Here is an 18,032-nt window from a genome sequence, read left to right as displayed (position 1 = left end):
GTTATATCAGGATTTTTGATATGGTATAATATTTTTAAGAGAGACTTTACTAAACTGGCTAATTTGGTATGCTCTATGTTGTAAATTTGCTGTTAATGTTTTGAGCTTTGGAAAACCTTTTATTCATAAAAATAAAAAAATGCTACAGTTTAATGGGCCAAAGGACACTTAATTCCCATTCTGATATAATGTTTAAAAATAATTTATAAAAACACCACATATTTTAAATAAGATATCAGAACCAGAATTACTCTCTATAAAATGTATATAAATGCTTTCCTCCTACCAACTTTAAAACAAAGAACTAGAGTCATTAATAATTCTAGCTTGCCAGAGGCATGGCTATTTCTTTATACTGACTGTCGACTATCTAACTTAATTAGAGGTATTAAACTCCATGCTGAGGTCAACAAGCTTTACTTTCTCCAATATTACACTTCAACCAGTGCTCATTAATGTGTCTACTGAATGGATTAACACACCTGAAGATATATGTACAAATGACAGAGGGGACAACCTAATGATATTCAATTGTTCATTTGTAATAGGACACATGTTCTAGGCCTCAACTTATTACCACTAATGTGGAATTTATTAAATTCAGGAGAAAAAATACCAATACAGAAAGCAATATTTCACTAAGAAGAACTGGTATAAGGCAGTTGTTTCTGTGATTGTTTAAACAATTGACCTATTAAGAAAATGATACAATAATAAAACAAAAATATAAGCTTGTTGAAAAATATCTTACTAGGTCTCTGAAGAACAGATTGAGAGTCATAAAGAATGGGGAAGAGAAAAAGCTAGATATTATAGTAATTAAAGTAAGATGGTGCTGGCACAAAAAGAGAATGACCAATGCAACAGAATGGAATCCAGAAATCAATACAGACATGAATGGTGAAATTTAATTTGCTAAAGGTACCAAGAGTACATATGGAGAATTTAGTCTCATCAATAAATGGTGAGGAAAAACCTGGATTTACACAAGAATAAAAATGAAATCAGACTGTTAGAGCCATACATAAAAATCAACTCAAAATGGATAGAAAACTTAAATGTAAGACTGAAACCATGAAACAACTAGATGAACACACACACACAAAGAAAGTTCCTTGATACTGGCTTTGGCAATGGCATTTTTGGATGTCAGATCAAATGTCTAGGATAGAAACACAAAAATAAATAGGATTATATCAAACTATAAAGCTTCTGCATATAAAAGAAACAATCCACAAAGTAAAAAAGGAACCTACAAGCATGGAAAAACGGCAAATTATATATTTCATAAGATGTTTAGATCTATGCTGGATGCTGGTGGCTTACTCCTAGCTACTCAGGAGGCTACGATCTGAAGATTACAGTTCGAAGCCAGCCTGGGAAGTCTGTGGAAAGGAAAGGAAAAGGAAAGTCTGTGAGACTCTTTTCTCCAATTAACTACCAGAAAACCATTATTGGAATTGTGGCTCAAAGTGGTAGAATGCTAGCTTTGAGCAGAAAAGTTGAGGAACAGTGCCCAGCCATGGAGTGCAAACCCTACTACCTCCCTATCTCCCCACCCCCCAAAAAAAGAAATATCTAAATTTATAAAGAACATTTACAATTTAGTAGCAGAAAATCAAGAAGCCATTAAAAAGGTAAGCAAAGCACCCTAACACATATTTCTCCAAAGTAGAATGGCCAGATGATATATGATAAGGTGGCTATATTGGGGAAATTGTCAAGGAAATGCAAAAATTAAAATCATTACAAGCCAAGTGCTGGTGGTGGGGACTGTGCTTTGAAGCCAGCATCGGCAGAAAAGTCCATAAAGCTCTATTTCCAATTAATCAGAAAAATGCTAGACTGGAGGCATGGCTCAAGTCCTATCTCTAGCTGAGCAAATAAGCCAAGCAAGTGTAACCCCTTGACTTTAAACCCCAGTACCAGCAAAAAAAAAAAAAAAAAAAGGAGACAAAACAAAAACAACAAAGCTACTGGGAGATTTGTTAATATGGCTAATATAAAAAAGGCAATAAACGATTATGAGAGTGTAGAGGAAAGGGAACTCAGTATATTACCAATGGGAATGTAGATTGGTGTAGCCACCTAGTGAAAATAGTATGGAAGTTGGTGAAAAAATTAAAAAGAAAACTACCAATACAAGAGCTGAAATCACCCCCTCATCTGTTCTTCCATGTTCACTGTAGTATTATTCAAGATATCTAAAATCCAGAAACATCTTAGTTGTTTATCTATAATAAATGCATACTAAATGTGTTTGTCTGTACATGTCTGTGTCTATTTCTTTTTTTTTTTTTTTGGGTCCGGTCGTAGGGCCTGAACTCTGGGCCTGGGCGCTGTCCCTCAGCTCTTCAGCTCAAGGCTAGCACTCTATTCCTTGAGCCACAACGCCACTTCCGGCTTTTTTTTTCTTTTTGCTTATGTGGTGCTGAGGAATCGAACCCAGGGCCTCAGGCATGCAAGGCAAGCGCTCTACCACTGAGCCACCTTCCCAGCCCAGTCTGTGCCTATTTCTGTGTATATAGTAGAACATTACTCAATATTCAAAAAGGAGATTTTGCCATTTGTTTCAGCAACATGGATGGACCTACAACAAAAAAATACATAAAGAATAATACAGCTGGGCTGGGAAGGTGGCTCAGTGGTAGAGCGCTTGCCTCGCATGCATGAAGCTCTGGGTTCAATTCCTCAGCATCATATAAACAGAAAAAGCCAGAAGTGGCTCTGTGGCTGAAGTGGAAGAGCACTAGCCTTGAGCTGAGGAGCTGAGGGACAGCGCCCAGGCCCAGAGTTCAAGCCCCACGACTAACAAAAAAAAAAAGACTACAGCTAGACAGAGTAGTGCTTGCTTATAATCCCAGCCCTTGGGAGGCTGAGGAAGACCATGAATTCAAAGCCACCTTGGGCTTCATAGCAAGACTTGTTTCAAGCAAAGCAAAGGAAAACAAACACCACACAAACACAACAAAAATGGTGAAAAAAGAACTACCTTTCCAAAGACCTTCCTAATAATACAGTGGTTTAATACAGTGGTTAAAGTGAATGAGAGGATGAAATGGGAAGATATAGGTCAAAGGATTCAAATTAGCAGATACATAGGATGAAAAGGCTAGAGGTCTAATAAATAGGAAGAAATGTAGTTTTATAAAATTAGATGGTATTTGAGATTTTGTTTTGAAAGCATATTTAATTCTATCTGTCAAAGTAACTGTGATGACAGATATGTTATTTTGTTTCACCACAGTAATAATTTTATTATATCTATATAGCTTGTAACATTATGTCATAAACCTCAAATATACACAATAAAAATTTACTAAAAACTGGAAGAATTATAATCTCCAATCACATCATTGCTTTCTAAGGAAAACTACAACAATCCGAAGATAGCAATGGGTATAGCCAGAAAGAGTACTTAATAAATTGTTACATATGTTTTTTGTTTTTTTTTTTTTGGGTCCAGTCATGGGGCCTGAACTCTGGGCCTGGGTGCTGTCCCTCAGCTCTTCAGCTCAAGGCTAGCATTCTACCACTTGAGCCACAGCGCCACTTCCGGCTTTTTTCTTTTTTCTTATGTGGTGCTGAGGAATCAAACCCAGGGCCTCATGCACCTTCCCAGTCCCTACTTATGTATTTTATATTAACTTTCTTACTAGGATTTTACATCTAAAACACATTTTTCTCAACACTTACTTTTTTGGTCAAAGAGTCATCAGAATCTGAAGGCATTCTTGTTGACACATGAAATATTACTTCTACTGTAGAGGTAGCAAAATATGGAGTGGTCAATCCAGTGCTTTTGTTTTTTTGTAGTCCTCCCATAAAACCACAATGATTTGTAAGATTTACCTAGAAGCAATGAAAAACTCTATTAACTAGACAGAACAAAACTCCAAAACACTTGAACTTGAAAGTGAAAAAGGTGACATTGTCCAAAAGAGAAATGTAATGTATTAGCTGAATGGTAACACCTTAATAATAACAATAAATCATATTTGAAAAAGACTTCAACTTTTTTTGCTTTGCATAACATTAGGAATAGAGGAATAATGTGTTTTGGTTTTTTTTTTTTTTTTTTTTTGTCGGTCAAGGGGCTTGAACACTGGGCCTGAGTACTGTCCCTCAGCTCTTCAGCTCAAGGTGAGCACTTTACCACTGGAGCTATAGCGCCACTTCCAGTTTTCTGGTGGTTTACTAGAGATAAAGAGTTTCACAGACTTTCCTGCCAGGGCTGGTTCTGAACCATGATCCTCAGATCTCAGCCTCCTGAGTAGTTAAGACTACATGTGTGAGCCACCGGCGCCCAGCTCAAGTTTTGTTTTTCTTTTTGCTGGTCTTGGGGCTTGAACTCAGGGCATGGGTGCTGTCCATTAGTCTCTTTGTGTTCAAGGCTAGCCCTCTACCACTTTAGCCACAGCATCACTTCTGGCTCTTTCTGAGTAGTTTATTGGAGATAAGAGTCTCATGGACTGGCTTGGAACAATGATCCTCAGATCTCAGCATCCTGAGTAGCTAGGATTACAGATGTAAGCCACTGGCATACAGCTAGGAATAAAGTCTTTTATATATGATTAACTAATACTACATCTAGAATTATAGTCTTCCCCTCAGTATCTGGGTTTTTTACATCTAGGGATTCAATCAACTATTAGAAAATATTCAGAAAAAAGGTCAAGTGTGTTCTGAACAGACTTGTCATTCTCTAAATAACACAGTATAACTTACCTATCATTTATTTCATTAAACACAAATCTAGAGATCAAATTATTCAGAATAATGTAAATCATGCTATACTCAAGTGAGTATATGCAAATTTTGGTGCCTAAGGGAGTTCAGGAACCAAACCTCCATAGACGTTGAGAGACAATTGTATTAATTTATTGTTCACATTATTTTTTCCTAAAGTATTTGAGAATTCATAATTAGTAACAATTAGCAATCAACTACTGTTCACTATGAGTCTTTTATTAGGCAATGAGATATTAATGGTGAATTATAAAGATCAGAATAAATACAAAATCTGAGCTAAAATAATTAGGTATATCAGTATTTATTCATAAGTTTGTGGTATAAACTAGAGCCCAGAATAAAATATAAAAAAGCACAAATTATACTTCAATTCCATTTAGTAAACTATAAATTTTAATCTGTGAAAAGATTCTTTTTCTTTTTTGGTGCTAGTCCAAGGCCTTGAACTCAGAGCCTATGTGCTGTTCCTCAGCTTCCCACCCGCTCCCCACCCCCCGCCCCACTCCCACACTCCCTGCCCAAGTCTAGTGCTCTATTGCTTGAGTCACCACTCCACTTATAGCTTTTATGATGCTTAATTGGAGATATTAATCTTATGACTTTCTTGCCCAGACTGGCTTTGAACAATTATCCTCAGATCTCAGCCTCCTGAGTACCTAAGATTATAGGTATGAGCTGTAGCAGCACCTGGCTTAATCTGTGAAAAGATCTAAAGAACACTTTCATGTTCTCTGTGTGTGTGTGTATGTATGTATGTAAATGTGTGTATATATGTATATTTTAGAAATTAAGTGTAATTAAAATTCATATGTGTGTACACATATATATATATATCACCTTTATTTAAGGGCTGTTGTATTGGATAATATTCCTTGGATCTATGTGATATAAAGAAGTAAAAAAAGAGAAATATAGTAAAGAAAAGGATATTGCACTCAGAAAATCAATTATGCATATACTTTGAAATAATAAAATTTTGATAGAAGTATTACATAGGACAATCATTAAATTGTTAATCTGGAATTTAAATATGACACTGCATGGCTTAAAAAGGTAAAATCATTTTGAGTGATAAATTGGAGAATAAAAATCTTCACATTGTTAACTGAACAGATCTCATATGTCAGTGTTATTAATGGCTGACTTATATAAATGACAGACTTATTTTTATGCTATTACTAACAGATTGCATCTACCTATATACTCATCTACTTATTTACTTAGCTGTGCTAAGGCTTGCACTCTGTACTTCTTGAATACTAGGTAAACACTAGTATTCAACTGAGCTATACCCTCAGTTCTCAGTCTTATAATTAAAAAAAAGTATTTTTTGATTCATTAATACAATTATAATGTTAAAAAATTAGTAGTATAAAAATTATACCAAATTCCTTCTCTATATTTTTCATATATCTACTTAGTTTCACTAAGAAACCAATTTAAGTTTGCTTCCAAAAGTATTCTGTCCAATTAAATTTTTATATGTGATTGCATTCAGAGCATGGAGATAGTGTTCTACAACTTTCTTTTTGTACTTAAAATGTTTTGAAAGATACTGCTGGTTAAATTTTTGTCTCTCCAGCGTTAAGGCTTGAACCTGAAACCTGGTATATTCTAAGGCAAGTGCTTGAACCATGGCTTCATAAAAGTTCATTTTATTGAGGAACAAGAATTTAACCAGTGTCCTACTGATGGATATTTAGATGGCTTCCAATCTTTTGGTATTGGTTAATATCTTTTGCTATTGGTTAATATTGCAATGAAAAACATGAACATACATTATGTTGTAATCTGTGAAAGTATATCTGTGGACAAATAGTTAAAACTTTTAAGTCAAAGTAAAAACTTCAAGTGCATTTCTAACTTTGTAACAATACTAAACTGCATATCACAGATAACACTAACAATGTATGATAGTATGAGAAATACACCATAATGCCTGATGAAAAATAGGTTTTTGTTTTACTTTAGTAAGGAAGGTCTATTTCCAAGTAAATTCAATGATTATATAAAGAAGAATGTCTCAATTTAGTGTTCCTTTGCCATAAACACTTTTGTAAATTTGCTAATCTCTAGTTTTTAACTTATTTAAAGTCATATGCAGATAAAATGATAAAGAAAATTCGGTGTTCTTTGCCTGGAGCCTCACAATGCAAAACACATATTATATACTTGCAATACAGCGATGATATGGTTAAGAGAAGGACATGTTTTCAACACGAGGATCCCCCATGTTTGTTACCATATCATATGAACAATACCCATACTCTCTCCTCCCATCTCAGCTCCTTCATGCCTTAGAAAAACAGAAGTTGTTCTCAAGTTCTGTAACTGCCATTTCAATAATATTATATTAATAATATGTAATATTCCAAGAGCCTGGAGATATTCTTATTGTCTTTTTGTTAATGATTTCAGATTTCATCCCACTGTGGGTAGAGATCACACCATATGATTTCAATGCTTATACCTGTTTTTTTAATAGCATAGAATATAATCTATTTTTTGTATATGGTCAAAGGATATTTGAAAAGAATGTGAATTTTTTCACATTCTTTTTAGCATTCACATTCTTTTGCTCAAACGTTTGTGCTACTAGTTGAGTCACAGCTCCATAGGACTTTTGGTGTTTATTTTAGGGCTCTGTTGGATAAACACACATTTAAAACTGCCATGTCTTTTAAATGGATTGATCTTTGCATTATTATATAATATATCCTGTCTCAGGTAATTTTCTTTCCCCTGAAATCTATCTAATTTAGTATTAATGTACCTGCTCTGACATTTTTAATTATAGAACTCTTTCTATCCTTTTAAATTCACTTGCTAATCTATGTCTTTTAATGGTAATATTGAGACCATTTATATTTCATATAATTGTTGAAGGCTTAAGCCTACCATCTTATTTTTGCTTTTTGTTTATTTTCTGTCCTTCCCTCCCTCCCTTCCTCCCTGCCATCCCTTCCTTCCTCTCTTCCTTCCTTCCTTTTGTTCTTTCGTTCTGTGTGTGTTTTGGTGCTGGAGCTTGAACTCAGGGTCTAGGCACTGCCACTTAGCTTTTTTGCTCAAAGCTGGCACTCTACCACTTAGGCCACAGACCTACTTCCACTATTTTCCATTTCTTGGTTGTATTTTTCCAAGCTTTTATGGGTTATTTAAATGTTTTCCAGAATTCTTTTTGTTTTGGTGCTGGGCCTAGGCCTTAAACTTAGGATCTGGGGGTCCCTGAGCTTTTTTGCTTGAGGCTACATCTCCACTTTGGCTTTTTTTTTTTTTTGTAAGATAAGAGCCTCATGGGCTTTTTTGCTTGGGCTAAACCATGGCCATAATGTCAGTCTCCTGAGTGGCTAGAATTACAGGCATGAGTCTCTGGCACCCAGCTCTGTTTATCATCTTTTTAGTTTACTGTTTTAGTGTGTGTTCTAGGTACACTATATGCACATAACTTTTTCACAGACAACTAGTATATCTGTGTCTAGTAATGCTACTTTACTATATGTCCCTTTACTTTCCTATTTGTAATATAAATATAATAAATAATTCTTGTACATGTTTAGTTTTGCTCCAATTGTTATATATAATTAAGAAAAATCAAGAGAAGTTGGATATTTTTCTTGCCATGCTCTCTCCCTACTTGATACTTGAAAGTTCTTTCTTTTATTATTCTCTCTAGCAATAGAACTTATTTCAGCAACCCTTTGTGTGTATGTGTGTATGAGTGTTTCTGTTGGACACAGGGCTTGAACTCTAGGCCTGGGTGCTGTCCCTGAGCTTTTGTGCTCAGGGGTAGCAATCTACCAGTCGAGTCACAACTCTATAGGCTTTTTGGTGCTTAACTGGAGATTAAATTGGAGATTAGCCCTGACTAAACTGGCCTGGTCAATCCTCACATATCAGCTTCCTGAATAGCTAGAATTACACATGTGAGCCCTCAGTACCTGGCTCTATAACACACTGTATTTAAGTCTACTCTCTCTTTGACGTTCAGTTTGATTTAAACTATTTTATTATCTTCCAATTATAATGATAGTTTCTGTTGTAGTCCTACTCTACTCTATTTTGAGGACTAACTACTGAATGTTTTGTTTGTATTTTAATTTCTAAAATTTCTATTTGTCATTATTTCATTTTGTATTTCTTTCTTTTTTGGTGGTACTAAGAATTGAACTCAGGGCTTTGTGTTAGTAAGGTAGGTGCTCTACAACTTAAGCCAGCTTCTTATTTCCTTGGTTATTTTTAAGGTAGTTATCTTGTTTACGCTTAGGTTGGCCTTGGCTGTGATACTGATACTTGTGATTTCCTATACTGTATGAAATGACAAGCACATACCACTGGACTCAGTAATTGTGCTTTCCCTGTAGAATAATGGGCACATGTGGTTCTGTACCCAGATAGTGAGATGTAGTATCTCAAACTTTATGCCCAGTTTGGCCTTGAACTCTGATTCTTTGATATATAACTCTTAAGTAGCTAGGATTATAGGATTGAGCCAACTGCATCCAGCTGTATTTTCTATTTCTTTGCTGAAACTTTCCATCCTTTTATTTAGAAACACAGTTCCTAATTGTTCACTGAAGTATTTAAAATCTTTGTCATTTTTCCCTAATAGCTATGCATGTCAAGGAGAATCTTTTCTAGTGTCATAATTTTTTTTGCCAAATCTGATGTCAAAAATATTTGCTCTTATATTTTCTTTTCTAAGGCTTGCACTCTGGGCCTTGGTAATATCCCTGAGCTTTTTTGCTCAAAGTTAGTTTCCTACCACTTGAGCCACAGTTCCACTTCTGGCTTTTTCATGGTTAACTGGAAATAAAAATCTCACTTTCCTGCCTGGGCTGGCTATGAACCATAACCCTCAGACTTCAGTCTTCTGAATAGCTAGGATTATAAGTATGAGCCTGTATATGGAGTGAAGCAAGTGACTGACTTCACCCTTCTATATATGGCTTCTCAGGTGTGTTAGCAAAAGGTTATTCTTTCTTCAAGGGATCGTCTTGGCATCCATGTAAAAACCTAGCTGAATATAGAGGTGTGGGCTTATTCTGGACTTTCATTAATTTTATTCCACTGATCATATGTCCATCCATCTAACAGCACCAAACTAAGTACTAGTTAGTAGTAACTTTTGGAATCCACAAATATAATTCCTCCCAATTTGTTCTTCTTCCCATGTTTTCCTCACTTGCACTAATATTTCTTGGCTTCTTCAAAACTGAGAAAAATCTTTTTATAATGTTTTAAACAATTTTCAAGGAACTTTTCATAAACATTATCTATCTCAACTGAACTTCGGATAATCTCTGCTACTACCTGTAAAATTTAATAAAGAGGCCTAGAAAGCTCATATAACTTACCAAAGGAAAAATATCAAGTCAGTCATAAAAATATATACTAAATCAATAGAGTAAATAAAAATATACTAAATACCAAATATATATAAATGATTCATCGTAAGTTTAAATAATCACCAGGATATGATTTCCAAGGCAATGTATATCATATGCACATCTGCTTTAAATATATTTTCATCAAAATGTTGAAGCTATGGGTTAGGCTGATTCAATATATATTAAATGTTATTAACCTATTAGCTTAATGATAAAACAAGTCATATCAAATTCACTTTCTGTTATAACATACCTGACAGTTCATTTTTAATTCTAATAAAGATACTATTCTTTTTTGGTACTGTGGATGGAATCCAGTGACCCACCCTTCCTTCCTTCCTCCTTTCCTCCCTCCCTCCCTCCCTCCCTCCCTTCTTTTCTTTTTTGTTGGTTATGGGGCTTGAACTCTGGGCCTAGACTGCTGTCCCTCAGCTCTTCAGCTCAAGGAGAGCTCTCTACCACTTGAGCCCCAGTGCCACTTCCAATTTTCTGGTGGTTAATTGGAGATAAGAGTCTCATGGACTTTCCTGTCTAGGCTGGCTTTGAACTGTTATCCTCACATCTCAGCCTGCTGAGTAGCTAGGATTACAGGCGTAAGCCACCGGTGCCTGGTCCCAGTCTTTTTCTTACTAGATAAACACTTCACTACTAAGCCAGATCCCAATCTATAACTTGAGTTGTTAAATGTTTTGTCACTACTAGGGTTTGAACTCAGTACCTCCTTGCTAAGCAGGTGTTTTACTGCTGAGCCATGCCTCTATTCTCAAGTTATAAATTCTAAAATGGATTCAATATGAATTAGCTGCCACAATAACCTAAATGCTACACTTTTCAATATTTCTTCTATTACTCTCATTAACTCTCAGGAGAACAATGTGACAAACTATTTCTTTTCTTGGTGCCAAACAAGTATGATTTATTGGGTAGTAAGCAACACAGTTTTCTTTTACAAAGCAGACAAACAGAAAAAGAAAAGCAAGAGACCACAGACAGGTTCTCTGGGATTAGTTATTAGTAAAGATGAGGAACTGGAAACTCATTTTCCCCAAACTAAGCATGCTCATGCATCCCTGGAAAGCTGTTATATAGCTCTAAGGTCTTAGAATGAAGATTATTTATTGTTCTAGTGGTTATGTAAATAAGGAAAAAAATCTAGACTTTCCTAGTTCATTACTCTTTGACAATACAGTAGGCCCACCTTATCTTTGGACTTATTTCATATAGTTTTGATCAACTGTGGCAAAAAATAAAAACCAAAAGGAATTACACAGACAAAAATTAAATTCCCACATATGTAGGATGTATGTATTAAACAGTTCAACCTGATGTCTGTTGAGTTTAAATCATTGTATGATCTGTTAAATATTTCTCTGCCCTTAATTCTGTGATATCATGATCCAAAAAAGCAAATGCTATCCCTAAAACAAGGTATGTTATTATGCTTAAGTGAAGTGATAATGTAAAATTTTGTAATTTTTTTTAAAGGTGGCATATCTTTAGTAGAAATTGGGTGGCATTACAGGAATAATGAATCAAGTATCTACATAGTACTGTATGTAATTCTATGCATTATTTTTTCCTCAGTAGTAATCTCCTTGGTACCAAATATGTCTGAGGATACCAAAGATCTATATATATTGTCTTAAACCAACCAATACTTCCCCCCCCAAGACCCCTATTTCTGCTGTATTTGCAGATGAGATAAAAGGTAGAAAACAGTTTTTTAAAAAAGTCCATTGTTAAGCTTTTGTGTCTCCTAAAATAAGTGTTTCTAAAATAAGCTGAAAAGAAAAAATAATTTGTTATAAAATAGAGGTTTGGTATCTATGCATTCAGGTAACCATAAATGGACAGTATTTTCTCAAAAAAATGCATTTGTGCCAGGCTCCAGCTGTTCATGCCTGTCATCCTAGCCACTAAAGAGATTGAAACCTAAAGGATCATGGTTTGAAGCCAGCCTGGGCAGAAAAGCCCATGAGACACCACTTCAACCAACAAAAATCTGGGCTGAAGGTGTAGCTCAGGAGGTAGAATGCCAGCTGTGAACAAGGAAACAGAGCAAGAGGGTGAGTCATACTGAATTTTAAAAGTTTTTAAAAAAGAAACATACTTAACATTTTTTCCTCATTATTGCTTAAGCAATATAGTTTAATAACCATTATATAAAATTTAGTATTAGGTATTGTAATTTAATCTACGGATGTCTACAAGTATATAGAAGGTTATATGCGAGTTATAAATAAATAACTCAAGAGACTCGAACACTTTTGTATTCCAATATCTGCAGAAGTATTCTGAAACCAACCCTTACTAGCTACCATAAGATTACGTTAGTGTGACATTTGCTTTCATTAAAAAAAGTACCTCCCAACCAAGACCAGCTACAAAATCTTCATATGCTTGACTTCCTCCTGTGTTGGTAAGAATGGAGTGTTTGTCTTCTTGTCCTTCTGCAACATAAAATACTGCAATCTTGTGGGTCTCTCGGCTATTAAAAAAAAAGATTACAGCATTTATTCATTTATCCATTAACTCCTCTAGTAATTCAATTCTATGTACATAATGTGTTAGTTATAATAGGGAGATGAAAAAGACATGTTATGGTCTGTGGAAGAAGACAAGTAATTGCAATAAATTAAAAGATTACAAAGGTGACACAAATGCTACTGGAACAGAAGGAAGGCACTATTTCTTTTGACTGGGAAAACAGAGCAACTCAGAGGAGAAGGTAAAACTTAAGTTAGAGTAGTTAGCTTCATACATTATGTTTTTCTATCCTTATCTGTTTTCAGACAAACTTTGAATCCAACAATTGTGAATCCCAGTTTTAAAGGAAATGTCTTAGAACTGAGTAGGAATACAGAGATGAGTGAGAAATGTATTCCTTCAAAGCACATATAATACTGAAGAAATATATATATACAAAAAACTATGGATTCATTTTATTACTATGGTCTTTGATATTTTACTTTTGGTTTCCTCTTTTTTTTTCTTTCAGATTTTGAGACAGTCTTGCTGTGAAGCCTAGCTGGTCTTGAAGTTACTATGTAGCTCAGGCTGGCCTTGAATTCTCCATCTTCCTCCCTCAACCTCTCTAATGCTGGTATTACAAGTGTGTATAACTATACCCAGATTCGAGATTTGAAAGGGTTCATAAACGTCACCTTTCCAAGCTAATTAGGGCACAGTATGTTTAATCAATATTGATTTAACAAGCATGGGTTAACAAACTTATGACCAGAAGTAAAGTTTCTATCAATTAACCACTTAGAAATATTGGTGAGGGGTTGGGGGTTTAGCCCAAAGGAAGGGTGCCTGCCCAGCACGCACAAGGCCCTGGGTTCAGTCCTCAGCCCTGGAAAAAAAAAGAAAAAGAAAAAAAAAGCTACAAAAGACCAAAAAAAAATATTGGTGAATATACAGAAAAATTTCAATGTGCCAATGAATCAACATTTTTGGAGTGGAAGACTTCCTGAATTGTAGATTAAGAATCTTACTAGTAAAATACAATTTAACTGGTGTGTGTGTGTGTGCCCAGCAAAAATGATTTTTAAAAAAAGCATCATCAAGTTTTTGTTTTTTTGTAAAGACATATAGTGAATGAGGAAATATTAATTTAAGGAAATCTACTAAATTTTGTTAGTAATAGTGATTTGACATGAACCATATGTGTTCTCTTTTCTCATCCCCTCAGCAATATGTTATAAATGTTTTGCCATGGGCATCTTACTTAAGCCTAGAAGAGGAAGGTTCCATGAGTTTTATCCTGGACAATGTGGGCTATTGGTAATATTTTTCATCTTTTTCCAGGTCCATGTCACAAAAGCTCTATTCTAGCTATAAAAGTACAGATAAATGGACCACATAGCCCTTCCCTTACCTAACATCATTTCTAGACTAGGGCTGAAGGCTGAGAATCTCAATATTCTTCATTCTCACTTGCCTACAGAGAGAAGGGTGAAGGTTCGTCTAGTAGAAGTAAGCTAAGAAGATCAGGGACTGTCAACCCTTCTAGTGCCTAATTGTAGAGTAGAGCTGAAGGTGTCACTTCAAATAAACCCCTGACCTCAGTTATAGATACTGGTGCTCAGGGTGAAAGGCAGGTCATAAGGACAAAGAACTTAGAACTACTTCTGTTTAAGAGGACTATCTGGAAAAGAGCCTGGGATAAATTCATTAAGAGAAACTGGTAGCTATGACACAAATGACATATCAAAGCATCTAATTTAAGGAACCAGGAAAGACAGTAAAAAATAAAAAAAGCCCTTCTGGGATCACAGTTAATTCTGGAGGTCAAGAAACCTGTGTATATGAACTAGGCTAAATCTAATTAGAAACAATTGGAATAAGGTATCTGACAGATACATATATTTATTAACACACTGTCAATTCCTAGGAAGAAAAGCCTTAAATATAATATCTAGTCATTCCTGGAAGACTGGTAATCTGTGTACAGGTCCAAGGCTATATACATTTTTGGAATGACCAGAGTGAAACTTCAAGCTATTAGGCTCTGTGCGAAGGTGAACAAAAATGGAACAATGATCTGTGATAATAGCTTCCCAGTTGCACAAATCTAGCAGTAAATAGTGAAAATGTGTCTGCCTTGAGCACAAACTTTGATCAATAAGTAGGCGGTGTAAACCCAAGGAAGATGCTCTCATTGATTAGGCTAAAACAGAAAAAAAAAATTGGAGTAAGGAGATCAGATTTTTTTGGAAGACAAATTGCTTCCAATGAGGAACAAGCCAACAATCACTAACATACTTTTAATTCAAAGATCAAGCTAAAAAGAAATGAAGTACCATGAAAAATGAAAAAAAGTACCAATAGAGCTAGAGTTAAATCTTCTGTCAGACTTATTTAAAATCAAAATAATAAACAAAAATCAATGAAGCTAAAACCTGTTTAAGATGATTAACCAACAACTAAAGTGAGGAAGAAAAGTAGAGACTTACATTACTAAAATCAAAAATTTAGGAAAAGACAACATCACATGCCTTCAAGAAATAAAAAGGATAGGAAATAGGGGCTGAAAAGGTGGCTCAGTGGTAGAGTGCTTGCCTTGCATGCATGAGGCCTTGGTTTCGATTACTCAGTACCACATAAGCAGAAAAAGCCACGTGGTGCTATGATTGATGATTGAAGTGTAGAGTGCTAGCCTTGAGCTGAAGAGCTGAGGGACAACACTCAGGCCCAAAATTCATGCCCCACAACCAACAACAAAAAAAGGATAGGAAAAATATGAAAAATTCTATGCCAATAAATAAGTTAGATTAAATAGGTAAATTCTTAAAAAGACACAATTTTCTGAAACTAATAAGATGAATAAAATTGGATCTGTAGGTAGTAAAGATGACTTTCGTTTAGTAATTTGATTGAAAAGTAAAAATATCCCTACTTGCAGATGGCATCATTTTATACGTAGGAATAGCTAAACAATCCACTTCTAGAAAGTTGTTAGAGCTAATAAATAAGCTCAGTAATGTTAAAATACACAAAAACTATATACAGAGATCAACTGCATTTCTCTTTTCTTTTCTTTTTTTCTTTTTGTTGTTGATCGTGGGACTTGAACTTGGGGTCTGGGAACTGTCCCTGAACTCTTTTGATCAAGGCTAGTGCGCTACCACTTTGAGTCACAGCATTACTTCTAGTTTTCTGGTAGCTAACTGGAGATGGAGAGTCTCATAGACTTTCCTGCCTAGGCTGGCTTTGAACCATGATCCTCAGATGTCAGCCTCCTAAGTAGCTAGAATTATGGATGTCAGTCACCCGTGCCTGGTTTCAACTGCATTTCTATAAACTAACAATGAATAATTTAAAAAATGAAGAAAAAAATCCTTTTATGAAAGGATAAAAACTACATTTTACAAATGTAAAATTTATACTCTGAAAACAATAAAACATTGTCAAAAGAAATTAAAAATCTAAATTGAAAACTTTCCCATGTTCATGGACCAAAAGACTTAATATTGCTAAATGACAGTACTACCTAAATTGATCTATAGATTCAGTGCAAGCCCTATAAAAATCTAAGGTACTTATCTTACAAGAATCAACAAGATGAGCAGGTCCAGTGGCTCACGCCTGTAATCCTAGCTATTAAGGAGGCTGAGATCTGAGGATCTCGGTTCAAAGCCAGTTCAGGCAGGAAAGTCAGTGAGACTCTATTCTCCAATAAACCACTCAGAAAACCGGAAGTAGTGCTGTGGCTCAAGAGGTAGAGCACTTGCCTTGAGCTGAAGAGCTGCAGGACAGCACCCAGGCCCAAAGTTCAAGCCCCACAACCAACAGAAAAACAAAAAAGAATCAACAAGATAATCCTAAAAGTCACAAGAATATGCAACAGATGTGAAATAGGCAAAGCAATTTTAAGAAAGAATAGCTGGAGCACTCACACTTTGATTTCAAAACTTGCTGCCAAAGAAATCAAGGCCTCATAATACTGCCATAGGAAGAATCACATGTCTAGAAATAAACTCTTATCAATTGCTTTTTGATAATAATGCCAGAATCATTCAATGGAAGAAAAGAATAATTTCTTCAAAAGTAGATATCCACCCGCAGAAGAACAAAGGTGTTATGCCATCTACAAAAAAATTAAGTAAAAATGCTTGATAGGAAATGTACTAATTACCTTACTTATGTAACTATAACCCCTCTGTATACTATTTTTACAATGAAAAAACAAAAAAATTAAGTAAAAATGGATCACAGACCTAAATTTAAAGGTTAAACTATGAAGATTTTAGACAAAAACACAGGACCATATATTAAGCAAGAGCTTCTTAAATGAAACATGAAAAACACAAATGATAACAGAAAATAATAGATAAACTTGGACTTCATCAAAATTAGAAATTTTTGTGTTATGGATGCTACCATTAATGAAGTAAAATGACAACCTGAATATTCTGTTGATTTATGAGACTGTTTGTACAGAATTTGTATCCCAAAAGATATAAAGAACTCTTACAACTCCTCAAGTTGAAGACTGTCAAGTAATTGTTTCCTAGGGCTTCTATAACAAATTACTCAAACCAGGTAGCTTTTAAACAATAAAAATTTGTTCTCATATATGGATCTAGATGCTAGAATTCAGGAATAAAAGTGCTGATTCTAGGATGAGGTTTTTTTTGTCTTTCCTGACTGTCGACAATCCTTAGCATTCTTCACTTCTAGCTGCAATTTCTGCATGGCCACATGACTTCTGTGTGAATATGTGTATGTGCCTTCAAATGGCTTTCTTATAAGAATGCCAGTTATGAAATTTAGGGGCATATCCAAACTAATATGACGTAATTTCAACTAACTGCAACCCTACTGCCAAATTATGACCTGAGGTTCTGGTGGACATGGATTTTTATAGAAAATGTACAAGAATAGTCATAGCAGCATTGCAGTGTTCATTATAGTCAAAAAAGTGAAATCCAAATGTCCTAACAGATGAACAAAACGCATTTTATCCTTATAATAAAATAATACCTAGCAATAAAAAACAATGAAGGAGGGGGGACCAAGATGGCGACGGGGCAGTAGGGAAACGCCACAGCTCTCTCCAACCAAAAAGCAAGTACCTGTTCGCAGAACAGCGGATCGCCAGGAACAGAGAAACCTACCAGCCGGGATTCTCCACGAGGATCCCACCCCCACCCCTCACTCTCCACCGGAGCGGAGAGGCTCCATCCCGCCAAAGCCGCCCGGCACCAGCAGCAAGACAAAGAAACCTGTCAGCAGACCACCCACCAGATCGCAATCACAACGACCCGGCGGGGGCCGCCCAACCCAGCCAGCAACCACCCCAACTGAATTCGGATTGCAACAACAACTGACGACCTACACCACACAGAAACAACCAGCTCCAGGGTGAGTACTTCACAGGGGAGAGTG

General features: G+C 35.5%; 1 protein-coding gene across 1 annotated transcript in view; it reads right to left on the bottom strand.

The window, feature by feature from the left end:
• Positions 1–18,032, bottom strand: part of Ralgapa1 (Ral GTPase activating protein, alpha subunit 1 (catalytic)) — a 255,284-nt gene that overhangs the window by 45,544 nt on the left and 191,708 nt on the right. Inside the window, exons 33-34 of the mRNA XM_013012238.1 lie at positions 12,504–12,627; positions 3,697–3,852 (exon numbers count right to left, since the gene is read on the bottom strand). Of these exons, the coding sequence (XP_012867692.1) occupies positions 3,697–3,852; positions 12,504–12,627 (280 nt within the window). The remainder of the gene's footprint in view (positions 1–3,696; positions 3,853–12,503; positions 12,628–18,032) is intronic.

This window comes from Dipodomys ordii, unplaced genomic scaffold (assembly GCF_000151885.1).
Source record: "Dipodomys ordii isolate 6190 unplaced genomic scaffold, Dord_2.0 Scaffold16, whole genome shotgun sequence".
Taxonomy (NCBI): Eukaryota; Metazoa; Chordata; class Mammalia; order Rodentia; family Heteromyidae; genus Dipodomys; species Dipodomys ordii.
Note: the sequence above shows the minus strand (reverse complement) of the source record. Positions and strands in the feature narration are given on the sequence as shown.